The sequence below is a fragment of the Setaria viridis genome, chromosome 5 (genome assembly GCF_005286985.2).
Source record: "Setaria viridis chromosome 5, Setaria_viridis_v4.0, whole genome shotgun sequence".
NCBI classification, from domain to species: Eukaryota; Viridiplantae; Streptophyta; class Magnoliopsida; order Poales; family Poaceae; genus Setaria; species Setaria viridis.
In genome coordinates this window covers 39,939,973-39,953,944 of record NC_048267.2, presented here as the reverse complement: position 1 = coordinate 39,953,944, position 13,972 = coordinate 39,939,973, and the positions used below count along the sequence as shown (strand labels likewise).

Here is a 13,972-nt window from a genome sequence, read left to right as displayed (position 1 = left end):
TTTTCAGTTCCTCAAACTTGAGATAAGTTGTGGGGCATGTAAATATGTTTTGAGAGTTAGGGATCCGGATGTTATCCTGAGACAAGTTCATGGACCTGAAAATGCATGTTAAAAATTTAGAGATTTAGAGATTTAGATGACACTGGAATCCCTCGTATATTTTACTCTAGTAAGTATATATGCAACTATATATTGCTTAAATATGATTCGTCGTACGTGTACAAACAGTGAGCAGCAATCGACTGCACAGCTACTGCATGCAGCACGCATACGATTATACAGTAGAAATAAGTGGCTGGTACAAAGGTAGAATAGCCGTAGATCGGTCTTGCACATGCTTTATTACAATCAGAATATACATGGGGGAGCTCGAGGCAGCTGACAGCCAAACTAACTCCGGATTAATAGTTGCCATACATACATGCTGTTGCTTATTTTTAATAACTGGAGTAGTAACGCAGCTACTAGCTAGCCGACCTAGTTTTCGGGCGGGGCCTGGCCCTTGAGAGCCTCGATCTGCGCCTTGCCCTTGGCGCCCTTCTTCCTGATGAAGAGCCTGTACTCGTCGAAGGTCATCGGCGGGTAGAGCGGCGGCCCGTCGGCGGCCGTGACCAGCTCCGGCGCCGGGGAGATGGGGATGTTGCCCTTGGGGTTGAAGAAGAGCGCGAGGGAGATGCGCTCCTGCTTGGCGTTGACGATCACCCGGTGCTCCACGCTCTTGTACGTCGAGTTGCTCAGTATCTGCGAACAGATTCAAGGTTTATCAGCGTTCGATTCGTATCCAAAAGTTAGGGAAAGCTGAAGTATTTTTTTTATCAGTACTCCCTCCTTTCAAATTGTAGATCGTTTTGATTTTTTTAGATGCATAGATATTATTAGCATCTAGATATAGGGTATATCTATGGAAAAAAATTAAAACGAGCTATAATTTGGAATGGAGGGAGTACATAATTAAACAGTAGCATTTGTTTCAAATGGGAGGAAGTTGAAGTTAGTACAAGTGGAAATATCTCTAGAGGGCTATCTACCGGCCAGTGCACGGGATGATCGTTGATGACCGATGAACTGGCCCTCCGCCGGTGCATGTGCTTTCGGGTGGCGCGATTCGTCGGTCGCCGCTGTAACATGCATGCATGCCTATCCAAGGTAGCTAGCGCCTAGCTGCTTCGTTCATCAGCACGACAAGATTTCGCTAGATCACCGCCCCATGCATGTGTTCTCATGGCGTCGTCGTCCACCGTCCAGGTAGCGAGAAAGATCGATCGCCGCAGGAATCGAAGCCAACGATCATATATATCTAGCATGTACTGTATCGGTTGGAAGTCAACTGCTGGAATTAATATAGGTTTTCTTAGAGCAGAATGAATGCTGTTGCTGACATACACATATGCAGATAAGATCCATCGGATCGTTTTTCTCTTTAATTAATTACTATTTGCCAGTTCTTAAGTTTCAACCAAGGCGACGACCGGCGCCGGAGATATATAGCTAGCTGTACGTGCACGCGTGTACCGACAAGACCAAATACCTCACGTTTGTGTACAACAGGTAGCCAGGTAGTAGGTATACGTGACAGTCACGAGTCGCACGGTCACGATCTTCGTCATCGACTAGCTACCTAGCTCTAGAGCTAGCTACTCGACAAGAAGTGCTGTTATTGAGCTTTTCTAGAAGCCGGACGTCGACGCGCGCGCACGCTATAGTAGGGAGATAGAGATAGCTTATTAATAGGCCAACGGGCAGCAGGTGCATGCGTGCGTGTGCACCGCCCTAGGTACTGTAGCTTTCTAGCTAGGACGATGTACAGCGGATATTGGCGGTTATTATACGTATAGTACCTGGACTTGGTCGCCGACGTTGACGATGAAGGCGTCGCGGACGGGCTGCAACGTGACCCACTGGCCGGCGCCGCGGCGGACCTGCAGGCCGCGGACGTGCTCGTCGGCGAGGAGCACGGTGAGGACGCCGGGGTCCGAGTGCGCGGAGAGGCCCAGCGTCAGGTCCGGCTGCGGGCACCGCGGGTAGTAGTTGGCGCGCAGGGTCGCGCCGCACGCCGCCCCGCCGAACGCCCGCTGGAAGTGCGCCTCGTCCAGCCCCAGGCTCACGGACAGCACCCGCATCAGCAGCTCGCACAGCCGCACCACCTCGCGCCCGTACTCCTCCGACACCTCCCTGCATTATTTATATATATAATATATATACATACTTACATCAATACGTACATGAGCCTGTGTTTTCACATGCATATATGATGATCAGTACGCAACAGTATGGTGCAGTTTTTGCGAGACGTGCTTGGTGGCCTGTTTTTACTGCAGTTATCGAGGTCGGTACATAATTGGTATGGACGCATGGCCTACTATACTACTACGACAGGGACACCCCTCTTCTGATTTTAGCATGAGCACGTCCGTGCTGCGCTACCATATAGGCTTGGACTTGTATTCCCTCTCTGGCTCTAGACATTTTGCATGAAAGCACCATCGGCCTACTTTCCGTTTCATGCACGTGCTGTATTCCGGGTGCTGAGTCACGAAGATGTAAGTTATTTAATTTCTATGGCGTAAGTGTTATCATATCTTATAGTTTTATGCTACGTTTTAGGCTCCACAACGACTAGGGAACGAGCTGTAATGGCCGGAGAAGTACGGCATGGGCAGGGACAGTTACGTTAATTTATTTCAGAACAATCACTGCACTGTTCAAAGGTAAAACGTGCCCAAACCTAATTCAACATACATATATGTTTTATATATGAAGGATAGCAAAGTTAAGTTCAGTTGTGTAATTTTCTCAGTATGTCATTCAAAATCGTTGTTTAATACGATTTTCCGGGGATTTCACTTTCCTGCACCACGTGCTCCCTTTTTACAATACAAATAAGAAGCATATTGTGAACATTAAACTAAAAAAGGTCAGCTCTAACAAACTTAATTATAACTAGGTCTAGAAGGATACACAGGACATATGGATAATGTCTTTCTATAGAAAAAAAAATAAATTGTGTGTTCTTGTCATCATCATGAATTTTTCTATCTAGACGATTGAAAATTTGGACTAATCAAGTACTCAATCATATGAACTAGAACTACTGCGACTCCTAAAATTTTGGAGTTCAATTCGACCCATATAACATGCTCAAAAAGAAGAAAAGTTAAATCTCCGACGTTGCATACTTCAACCAAACCTACTCTTCCGAAGTAAAAAAAAAATGATTTAGGTTCAACTCTTGTTTGAAACCAGAACTTATTTCATGTGTTCCAAGCGGGAGGTTCGTGTTACCTAGAACCTAGAGATGAATGACTCATGTGCACCATAATATCGATCGCAGCTAAATGCACATGGGTGAGCTATAACGCTAGCAGCAGCTTAGGATCCAGAAAAATGAGTTTGAAAATGCGGAGAAAACACATACTTGCAGTTGCCGGGGTTGGCCGGCCAGAACTTGGCCGGGCTCTTGGCCGCCTCCGGCGCGAGGTGGAGGAAGAAGTAGTCGCCCCAGTCCAGGACGGCGCCCTTCTGGACCCCCAGCCGGCTGCCGTAGCCCTCGTACGTGCGCGGCGAGTTGCCGTAGCGCTGCTTCTCCGCGAGCGGGCGGCGGAAGAAGCCGCGCCATGCCTCCCGCACCGCGCGCATCAGCTCGGGGCGCACCCCGTGGTTGACGACCTGGAAGAACCCCCACTCCCTGCAGGCGGCCGCGACGGCCTCGGTGACGTCGCCGAGGCCGGCGCCGCCGCCTTCCGCCGCCAGCAGCTCGCCGAGGTCGATCACCGGAATGCTGACGTCGTCCAAAAAATGCTCCTTTTCCAGGGCTGCGGCCGGCGGCGGCGCCACGGGGCGGTCGCACGGCGGCTTGACATAGCAGCGCGGGATGGCGGACAGGCCGCTCTCGGCGAGCGCCTGCACGCGGACGACGGGCTCCGGCCACTCCTGCATGCAGTCCGCCATCTGTAAACCCCCGGAGCGCCGCGCGGCCTGTGCAACAGTGACGACGAAGGAATTAACGACCGACCAAATGCTGACGATATGTAGCTACAGTGCGAAACGAGAGCGAGGAGTAACTCGATCAGTAGCAGCTGTGGATATATAGGTAGCTAGCTACAGTTAGAAACGAGCTGACTGCAGCCATATGCGTTTCGCGCGCGGGAACAAGTGGGGAAACACACGAGGGGACCGGGTCTACGGACGATCTCGATCCCGCGATGCGAGGAGGGGATTAAACGGGACAGGGCACGAGATGGGATCATGGGAATGCCAGAGCGACGACAAGGACGACGGCGACGATGACCACTCGTGGGTTATGTGGCGCGCGAGGGTGAGGTATGGACGCGTGCTGTGCCGATAAGAACACGATCGAGCTAGAACACAAGAAGGAATAATAATGGCCAGAGGACGTACTGTGACGGATAAACCTCGAGTTCTATGTGGAGTGAGAGAGCTGAGCTGAGCTTGCGGTATGCCTTGCTCCTCCGATCTTATATAGCCGGAGATGGAGAGACCGAGATAGACATCTTCGAAATGAAATGCCAGATAGAGCGCGCGGGGGGGGGGGGGGGGGGGGGGGGGGGGGGGATGAGAGAGAATAAAGGGGAGAGGTGGAGAGAGAAGCGAAAAAGTTCTCTGGCTGTTTTTGCTTTGCTTTTGTTTTCTCTTCTGGGCGGACAATTCGCTGCTCTCACCTGGTCTGGTCGACCGGGTTGCTTAGCCGTGGCCCGTGGCCGCGGCGGCGAGAGGTACACAGCTGGGCACCGCAGGACCAAAAAGGTTGAAACGTGTTTTTTGTGCGGATTTGGCCGGGATCTGCTGCGGTTGATGCTGACAACTGGGTGGGGGGCGCAGCTGGACTCGGTTGTAAAAACGTACTGGTACGGCCTCTCTCTCTCGACCGGCCCGAGAATTCCACGGTGACCGCGTATCTGCAAACCCATGCTCGGAAAAAATGGTTTCTAAGGCACAACACTACAACAGTGTCCGCCAGGCCCCGTAACACTACTACAGCCCTCCCTCCTGCCTCGTGATTCGTACGCCCACATCAGCACCGTCGGTGTTTACCTAATTCTGATTTCCATTTTTTACGGGTACAGCAGTACAGGTGACCGTGGCATCTTGCCGTGCTGTGACGCCAGGCCTTAAGCTCTGGTAAGGAAGACGAGATTGATTTGATGCTAAGCTCTCATGTCATGGGTTAGGATGCGTTTGGTTCCCTTTACTTATTTTTAGCAAGTGTCACATCAAATGTTTACATACTAATTAGGAGTATTAAACATAGGCTATTTACAAAACCTATTACATAAGTGGAGGCTAAACGGCGAGACGAACCTATTAAGCCTAATTAATCCATCATTAGCAAATGTTTACTATAGCAACATATTGTCAAATCATGGACTAATTAGGCTTAATAGATTCATCTCGCCGTTTAGCCTCCGCTTATGTAATGGATTTTGTAAATAGTCTACGTTTAATACTCCTAATTAGTATCTAAACATTTGATGTGACGGTTGCTTAAAAATAAGCAACCGAACCAAATCAGGCCTTAAACTTGTGAACTATCCTACCCACATCCGCTAAAAAGGAAAGTAGTTAGGAGATACATATTACTTTCTCGATCGAAAATATAAGTATATTTAGATTATTTATTCTAAGTCACATGTTTCTCACTTTAATCAAGAATATATAAAACTTTGTTTAGACGGACGACATAAGATTATAAGTTACTAGATTCATTATTAGAATAATTATATATATAACTCCTTCCATTTAGGATAATGTATCCTTATTGCTAGCCGAAGGGCCATCTAGCTTGTATTGGATTACTTAGAGCAACTCCAAGAGTATCCTAAAAAATTCTTCCCCAAAACTATGTATTGGGAGTTCTCCCAAAAAAATTTCCCCCAAAAACATATCAGTCCACAGCAGATCGCTAATAAATAGCCCCCAATACTTCAAACACAGGCCACGTCATCGTATTGGACCCATCGGAAGGGACGCGCGGGCGTGTGAGAATCAGGATTGGGGGAGAAACGCCAACGCTAAAATATACGCGGTGGCAGGCTGTTTTTTAGCGTCGCTAAAAAATTGGGGAAGGTTTAGGTGGATTGTTGGAGTTTATTTTTTCTCTCTTTTTTCTTAAAAAAAGTATTGGGGGTAAGATTAACAACCTCTTAGAGTTGCTCTTAGAGCAACTCCAAGAGTAGCCTAAAAAATTCTTCCCCAAAACTATGTATTAGGGATTCTCCTAAAAAAAATTTCCCCCAAAAACATATCAGTCCACAGCAGATCGCTAATAAATAGCCCCCAATATTTCAAACACAGGCCACGTCATCATATTGGGCCCATCGGAAGGGACGCGCGGGCGTGCGGGAATCAGGATTGGGGGAGGAACGCCAACGCTAAAATATACACGGTGGCAGGCTGTTTTTTAGCGTCGCTAAAAAATTGGGGAAGGTTTAGGTGGATTGTTGGAGTTCATTTTTTCTCTCTTTTTTCCTAAAAAAAGTATTAGGGGTAAGATTAGCAGTCTCTTGGAGTTGCTCTTAGGGCCTGTTTTTTGAGACCCCAAATAAGCTGGCTAAAATTAGCTCTAGGCGCTCCAAACAGAAAGGTAGACTAAAAATTAGCTATAACCTAACTACAAATTAGTCCATTAGCCCTTATAATGCAACTAAAAGTAGCTAAAAGCATCTAAAAGCAGGCAATGGATGGGAAAAGACACAAACACCCCCACCTCCAACTCTCATTCCAAAAGGAGGGGCACGATGGACGATGGTCTTTGCTTTGTACTCCCTCTATTCAATTTTGATAGGGATATTTCATCTGACACAATGACCAAGAAAAACTGTAACAACCCATGGGTCAAGTTGAGCCAAACAATTTGAGTGCCATGCATGAGGCATGGTAGCTCTAGAATAGTCCCAAATGGGAAGTGGAGAGTGAGATGAGCCAACTTAAATAGCTAGCTCTAGGAAGCATTACAACCTCGGGTTAACCCTTTTACGCGAAGTGAGGATGAAAGCGTAAGCAGGTTGCAGTGTAGGTGTGGTCCACTGAGCGTGTAGAGTGGGCATGAGCCATTTTCTTGGGTTGGGTCGTTACAAAAACAACTCTACTTATCGTATAATTAATACAAACAAACTTTTTTTCATTACAGTCCTACAAACAAGCTTTTTTCATTACAATCCTCCAATAGTTGTTGCGATGACTCTTGTTGTTGATGCAATTTATTGCTGCACCCACATTGTTGGCAAATAGGACTATCATTTGGGAAAATATGAATTTTAGCAATATGCCTATCAAAAGAGAATGGAGGGAGTACCTAGCTAATATTTAGTCCATGTATCCAAACAGTTTGGACTAAACTAATTTTTAGCTATCCACCTTTTAGCTAGCTAATTTTTAATCCTAGCTAAAAATTACTTCTAGCCCATCCAAATAGGGCCTTATTGCTAGCCAAAGGGCCTATCTTGTAGACCTTGTCGATGTACTAATGGACTTATTTTTCCGATTGGATGAAGTAGAGGTAAATATTTTGAGCAGATAAGGAGAGAAGTAAATTATAAGTACGAATGTAATTAGTAAGATGTGAAATATATATGCAAGATGATCAAAAGATATATTATGTGAAAGATCGGGTTTCAACTTTATGTCTATGAAAGAGGGTATTGTCAATGAAGGGGGCTGTCACTCCAGAAGAGTAAGAGTCTAACCTCAAGCGTGGTATATAAGATGAAATTACACGTGATCTTCTAATATATTATCTTCATATGTGTAATACATGTATACTCAAGTTTGTCCCAATAAGGTAAATTTGAGCCAAAAAAAGTGAAGCAACTCGGGTTTGTACCAAAATCATTGCATGGAATCCTAAAATCACTCCTCCCTGCCGCCTAGGATTGCTATATGCATGTTATCCTCCTTTTTTTATTTATGCCCTTTATCCATTTTTTTTAAGTCATCATACAACTTTGAAACATATGCTACACACTAATGGAGTGTGAGAGAACTCTGATGAACATTAATTAAACTATAAATTTTTCACATGACCTTTGGTACAATTAATTAGAAATGTGGAGAATATTGTTCCCATATTGACATGCACCACGATGGAACAATATTAGTTAAAACTTATGAAATAAAAAATTATCCTTTATAAAGTTATACAACAAAATGAGCTTTATTCAACTTTTTAAAAGTGTATTTACATATCATGAATGAGAATAATATTGTAATTATGTGTGCATGAATTATATCAATATACTGTGTAACATGTAGCATTTTAGGTTGATTTGAAAAAATATGTTCATTTTTTTACTTCAATGCAATGGCTAAAAATATTTCCATGATTATCATCTTTGTTATTTTAACCACTCGTATAATTGTATGAGAACAATATATCTTTATTATAATTTAATATCAGAAAAATATTTTTTTATCATATTCAAACTATACGACTTAGTCTGTTGCGTGAATACTAGTGGTTCATATATAACTTATTTTTGAGGTGTGCATTGGCGGCTGACACAGCCAAATAGATACCTTGAAAATGATGTTGTCCATTCAGCACGTTCATAGCACATGTGCTGTTTGATACAATAATTAATAATTGTAGTAACCTATACATGATTTTAGTTTTTCCTATAGATTATCTTTGCACACTTTAAATAGATTCATTTGCTACCGCTTTGCTAGCATAAGTTTACGTAGTAGACTTTATAATTCAATTACCTCGAAAAAGTGTGTTTCGACATGTTTGTTTTTTTGTGTAAACTCATTTTAGAAAGCATACTTGTTATTACACTTGATGACAAACTTTGTGTTCTTCTATCCATTAGAGTATTTTCATATATACAATGTTGGAATATTTGGGCTAGGCCCATTTATTTCATTTAATCTCAGTTAATCCTAAATGCGTAGTTAAGGAGTATCTTAATAAACTTAAATAGGTGGATTATCTATGCACTAATTGAGAAGTTGAGGAAGAGAGAAAGGGTGTCACACGCGCGCGTGCTCGCTCACCGAGCCGAGCCGTGCCGAGGCCCAGCGTGGCGTGGAAACGTGTGGGCTGGGCTTGGTCTAGTTTTGTAGTTTTTAATCACGAGTTGATGACTAGTAAGTGACGCTATGTTTAGTGACCAGTAACTGACGTGAATTAAAAGGTTGACAACAATGACGGCTGGAGGTTACTGGTAATTGACACCGTTGAATGGCTGGTTAATGGCTATCAATCACCTGAGACAGTGTGTTGAATCTCCTTTCTCTTGTGTCTATTAAAGGTGCTCGCACTCTGGTTAACATACTCTGGAAAAACCCACTCTCTTCCCCCTTTTTGTTGTTGCCCGCTGCTACTTTTGCATCTCCATCGCGAGCCTCTGTGCACACAGAGCTTGTGTGAGCAGGCCTCCGAAATTTCATCTTGCTGCGACACTTGCACGAGTAGGCAGGCGATCAAGTTTTTAGGGAGCGCATCTTCTGCGCGACTACTCGCTGCGAACGACTACGTCCTACTACTTCTTGGAGGCGTTCGAGGGACTGCACTGCACCAAGTCGTCACTGCGCCAACTCTGATCGACTACATCAAACAGTCCGAACCGAAGATTCAGGCACAATGTCTGATACTTCCAGTTCTATGAACGGCGCATCCACTGCCTCCGACAATGGTCCCGCCCCTGGGTACACACTGAACCTTCTACACTGAACCTTCTTTGGTTCTTCCTTTTCATTCTGTTTATATTCGAATGTGTTACAAACATAAACACTTGCACATGCTCTGTGTCACTCACAATAATCATGAGTTACTTAATTATATTCGGAATTAAAATATGCCATAAAATGCCTAAATTTCTAACATACAAGACATTCTAGTTTTCTCAACATTAGTCGAAATATAAGTCGTCTTGCACATTCAAAACACACATTTTCTCTTTTAATTCTTGTTAAATAAATAATTATTTGAAATATAAGCTGTCTTGGAAATAAAAAAATGCACCTTTCCTTTTTTTATGAAATTCAGATATGACAATTGTAGCTATATATAACTGATTGATTTATTTTATCTACTATATCTTAATTGCGATGCACAAATCAATGTATAACTTGTAATGGAGTAAGTAAAACATTTATATGGTCCAAAGGAACTACTCAAATAAGTTGTTTTCTTTTCGCAGATGACTTCTTGGCATCTAAAAAATAATCATAACTCTCAAATGGTTAATTATAAATCTCGTATGCCCCTTAGTTATTCTTGTTGACGAATACTTGTTTCGAATCTATTTACATGTCAGTTTAGCCATGGCCACAAAAGCAAAGATCCCAACCAAAAGAATTTCCTTGGAAAAACACCCATTAGGAGATATCTGGTTTCATGTTTGCGGGCTAAGCATGGACACCTGATAGGATTTCGGGTGTCACGACAACAAGCAACTATTCCCTGGTTTGGCATATCCATCCTTTCCAATTTATGGGAGTAGTGCCCCATTCTTGTCGTGTTGCCTCTCGGTCGGCTCGCCGCATGGGCTGAGTGACGGTTCCATTAATTAGGTTCTCCTCCTAACTGACGGCGACACCATCTCCACATGGCACAGTTAGCTACGGAGTGCAAAGCGCCAAAGTGCCGACGGTGTTAATGGCGGCCGGGGGTCGCCGCAATGCGCTGTGGACTCTGCATGTGAGAATGACAAATGAAGAAGCTTTGGGATAGATAAAGCGGGAGACGACAGAAGAAGCCAGCGGCCGCGGAGAGAGCCGGAGCGGCGCTGTGGCAACACGTGGATGCGACTTGTCTAGTTGTAGCGGTCGACCATGCAGTGCAGGGATTTGTGTGCTGCGGCTGGGTTGCCCGTACAGATTTCCAAATGGGCCGCCCGGTCCTAGCCCAGCACTAGCCGGATGTGGCCCGGTACTACTTAGGCCCGGTACTAATAGGTCCGAAAGGTTTTCGTGCCGGGCCGGGCTGGCATTGCATACCGAGAAGGCAGGCCCGGCCCGACGGCCTTTTTATCGGGCCGAGCCAGCCCGCTGACAGGACGGGTCCTGCCGTGCTAGTGCCCGGCCTGACACTAGCAGCGACGGCTAGCTCCAGGCGCCCCCGGCGGGCGATGGCGGTAGCCGCCCCCCGCGGCGACCCCCGGCGGCAACCCTGGCGGCGACCAGCACGGCGACCGGGTCCCGATCGCGTCCCCCGCAGCAGCGGCGACGACGGAACAGTGAGGGGTGGTGGCGGCGGAGGAGGAGTGAGGAGAGGGAGGGGCGACGGTTGATGGAGGGAGGGAGGGGTGACAGTTGATGGAGGGAGGGAGGGGTGGCGGTGGTGGAGGGGTGCCCCGGCGATGGTGGCCCCCAGCAACGGCAGGAGCGCCTCGCGGCCGCGGCGACCCCAGCACCGGTGGACGCCCCTCCAGGTAGCGACGGCGGACAGCCCCCGATGGAGGCGTGAGGGGAGCCGGGGGAAGGGTCGAGGGGCAGCCGTGGTGGCGTGGGTTGCTCGTCCAACGGTGGGGAGGGGAGCGTATGCTCATCTAACGGTTGGAGAGGGTTGCTAGGGTATCAGGCTGGCATCGGGCGAGCTTAAAAATTGTGCTGGGCTCGTGCTAGCCCAACGTGCCGAGGATGCGGCCTAGACCCGGCACTATCATGGTGCTGGGCTGGCCCTGCCACTATTCACCTCGTGCCGGGCCTGTGCTCGTGCCGTGCTTTTTAGTGTCGGGTCTCGGGCTGTCCAATGGGCCTGGCCCATCTGGAAATCTATAGTTGCCTGGTCTAATTCATAGCCTGATTTTTAGAGTTTCATCAAAAATTTCATAATCATTAAATATCAATGCTGCATTAGCAATTTTTGCTTACGTGGCAAGGTCATTATGAGGAGAGATGAGAGGGAGTTTCATCACCATGAAATCCAGCAAGCACAGTTAAGTTCTCAGCCTTAGTAACTGTGCCATGAAATTGTGCAGTGAGACTGGCCTTGTATACCGTTAGCCCGCCGCAATTGTAAAATATTGCTAAGAGACAAAAACAAGTCGTCGGCAACCTGATGAGTTTGCCCGATACCAGAAGATCGAAGCTGCTCCGATGAAGAGAAATCCTGGCATATCTATCGTTGCATGATCGGCAAGATTCCCTGCCAGCGTCCGAGCAAGCGACAGTGATCTCAGTTTGTACCAGCGGGCAGCGGCATGGCATGCTACGGTGCGTGCGGCCTGCCGGAGAGCAGAGCAAAGTAGGGCATGGGACAGACAATTCACCTCGTGCGTACTGCCTTGCAGATAGACATCGCCGGCGCCGCGGAAGGATCCGGAGATGAGATCGGCGGCCACATGGCGTGCCATTGCCGTCCAGTCCGGAACCCAGCCGCATTGAACTGGGGGCCTCTGATGATGATGTCTTTGTCCTCGATTGATTAATTAGCTAGCATCCATCCCGTTCGGCTCCGGTCCGGCCCTACCCCATTCATGTACCGTCGCATCCGCGAATGCATCTTTATTTTTATATATACATATATATATATAATATACATACATATATATATATATACATATATATACACACATATACACGCACAGTCCGGAGCAAAGCGGGACGCAGCGGACGGCGCAGCGCAGGGCCGCGTGGCCTGTGGCCGCTCGCGAGAAAGAAAGCGGCGTCCGCCGGTGGCATATGCAATGCGGCAGAGCTAGTGGCGGCGCCGGCGCGGCAGCAACGAGTATGTGAGCCGGAGCCAGCCAATAGGCGCAGCGCCGCAACGCGCGCCGCCGCAAGAGCCCCGGTGGGAACGGAATTTTGCTGCCGACAGCCACCCCCGGCCACTGGCAATCCTTTGCCTTTGGGGTTGGGGGCCGCGCGTTTTGGCGGCGCGCCGCGCACCCGCCTCCTCGCGCAGACCGGACGGACAGGCCAGTGCCAGTGGGCCGGTCGCTGCCAGCGCCAGCCAACTGCGTCGCCTCGCCGACAGGCTCCAGCTCGTCCGGCCAGGCTCCCGGCGCACGTTTGCGTTGCGGCCTCGCGCTTTGCTTCCCCCCTTCCTCTGAGATGTGACGTCGGCCGGCGCGCGGGGCAGTGGGGCCAGCGCCGCACGTCGCGCTGTCTGCGCAGTGCTGACGGGCGAGGAGGAGCGAGTGGCGGATGAGGTACTAGTGGCAGTGGCGAGTGACTTCAACCTGGGTCAACTTTTACATGGCTGACCATGCCACTCTGAACCTGACGTGCGTGCCGGCGTGCTCGTAGAATCGCGCACCTCGTCACACAAGTCTCGGCCACTTTTTGACGACGGCGGTAGTAGATAATACTACTCGTGTTGGCGCAGATGTTCCACGATAGTTGGCACGGTGCGGTTCGAGTAGGCAGCCAATAGCCTGCCAACACAGCGGCGTGGCACGGCACGGCAGCTCATCAGGTCCGGTTTAGTTGGGGGGATTAGCGAAGAGCAAGCAGCACATGAAATGAATGTTATCCCGAGGCGGGCGGACGGAAAGCAGTGAGCGGCGCACACGGATTTATTCGGCCATTGGTGACAAGAACGGATTTTTTTTTTCACCTCACCTGCGGAGGTGCGGATGCCTGTCAAATGGAGCCGTGTGCTTCCCGGCTTAATCTTGTTCCCGCCGGGAATTCGGCCACATTAGCCTTACCATATTATGCTCCACGGCTGATGCGGCCAGGGGTTCGTGGTTCTGGCTTTGTGCACTCCAGCGTTCAGCATGATGCATATCACGTGGCGGAATGCTGGCACCATCGAGGTCACCCGGCTTCTCGGTCACGAAAGCATCAGGGTGAGAGCAATTTGCTTGGCAGGCAGATAGAGCAGCATCCGATATTGTCTGCGTTGCACCACCCACCCAGTGTACTAGGTGAACAATTGCATCATATCTTATATTTCGGCATCACATTGCAGGCAGGAGGCAGGCTACCACTCACTTGCAGTCTAGCACATTCGGCATCTGCCGATACAAACCAGATATAATGAACTTTGCCACTGCCATCACGC

The 13,972-nt window shown here is 47.9% G+C and overlaps 1 protein-coding gene across 3 annotated transcripts; it reads right to left on the bottom strand.

Moving 5' to 3' along the window:
* Positions 1-228: 228 nt before the first annotated feature.
* Positions 229-4,536, bottom strand: LOC117854772 (jasmonate-induced oxygenase 1). Of its 3 annotated transcripts, none has more exons than XM_034737018.2 (4): positions 4,399-4,536; positions 3,416-3,975; positions 1,839-2,172; positions 229-741 (listed from the first exon to the last, which is right to left on the bottom strand). In XM_034737018.2, exons 2-4 carry the CDS (start codon positions 3,946-3,948, stop codon positions 478-480), a joined length of 1,131 nt encoding a protein of 376 aa, XP_034592909.1. In that variant the 5' UTR covers positions 3,949-3,975; positions 4,399-4,536; the 3' UTR covers positions 229-477. The 3 variants fall into 3 exon arrangements, with proteins under 3 accessions (XP_034592909.1, XP_034592908.1, XP_034592907.1); XM_034737017.2 differs by having other exon boundaries at positions 4,063-4,472; XM_034737016.2 differs by having other exon boundaries at positions 3,416-4,472.
* Positions 4,537-13,972: the final 9,436 nt, after the last annotated feature.

What these genes read in the sequence shown, in the direction of transcription:
- LOC117854772 (XM_034737018.2), bottom strand. Translation starts at nt 3,948, where the DNA reads ATGGCGGACTGCATGCAGGAGTGGCCGGAGCCCGTCGTCCGCGTGCAG. An exon ending in GCCAACCCCGGCAACTGCAA is followed by an intron (nt 2,173 to 3,415) that starts GTATGTGTTTTC and finishes TAAATAATGCAG; the next exon opens with GGAGGTGTCGGAGGAGTACG. An exon ending in ACGTCGGCGACCAAGTCCAG is followed by an intron (nt 742 to 1,838) that starts GTACTATACGTA and finishes ATCTGTTCGCAG; the next exon opens with ATACTGAGCAACTCGACGTA.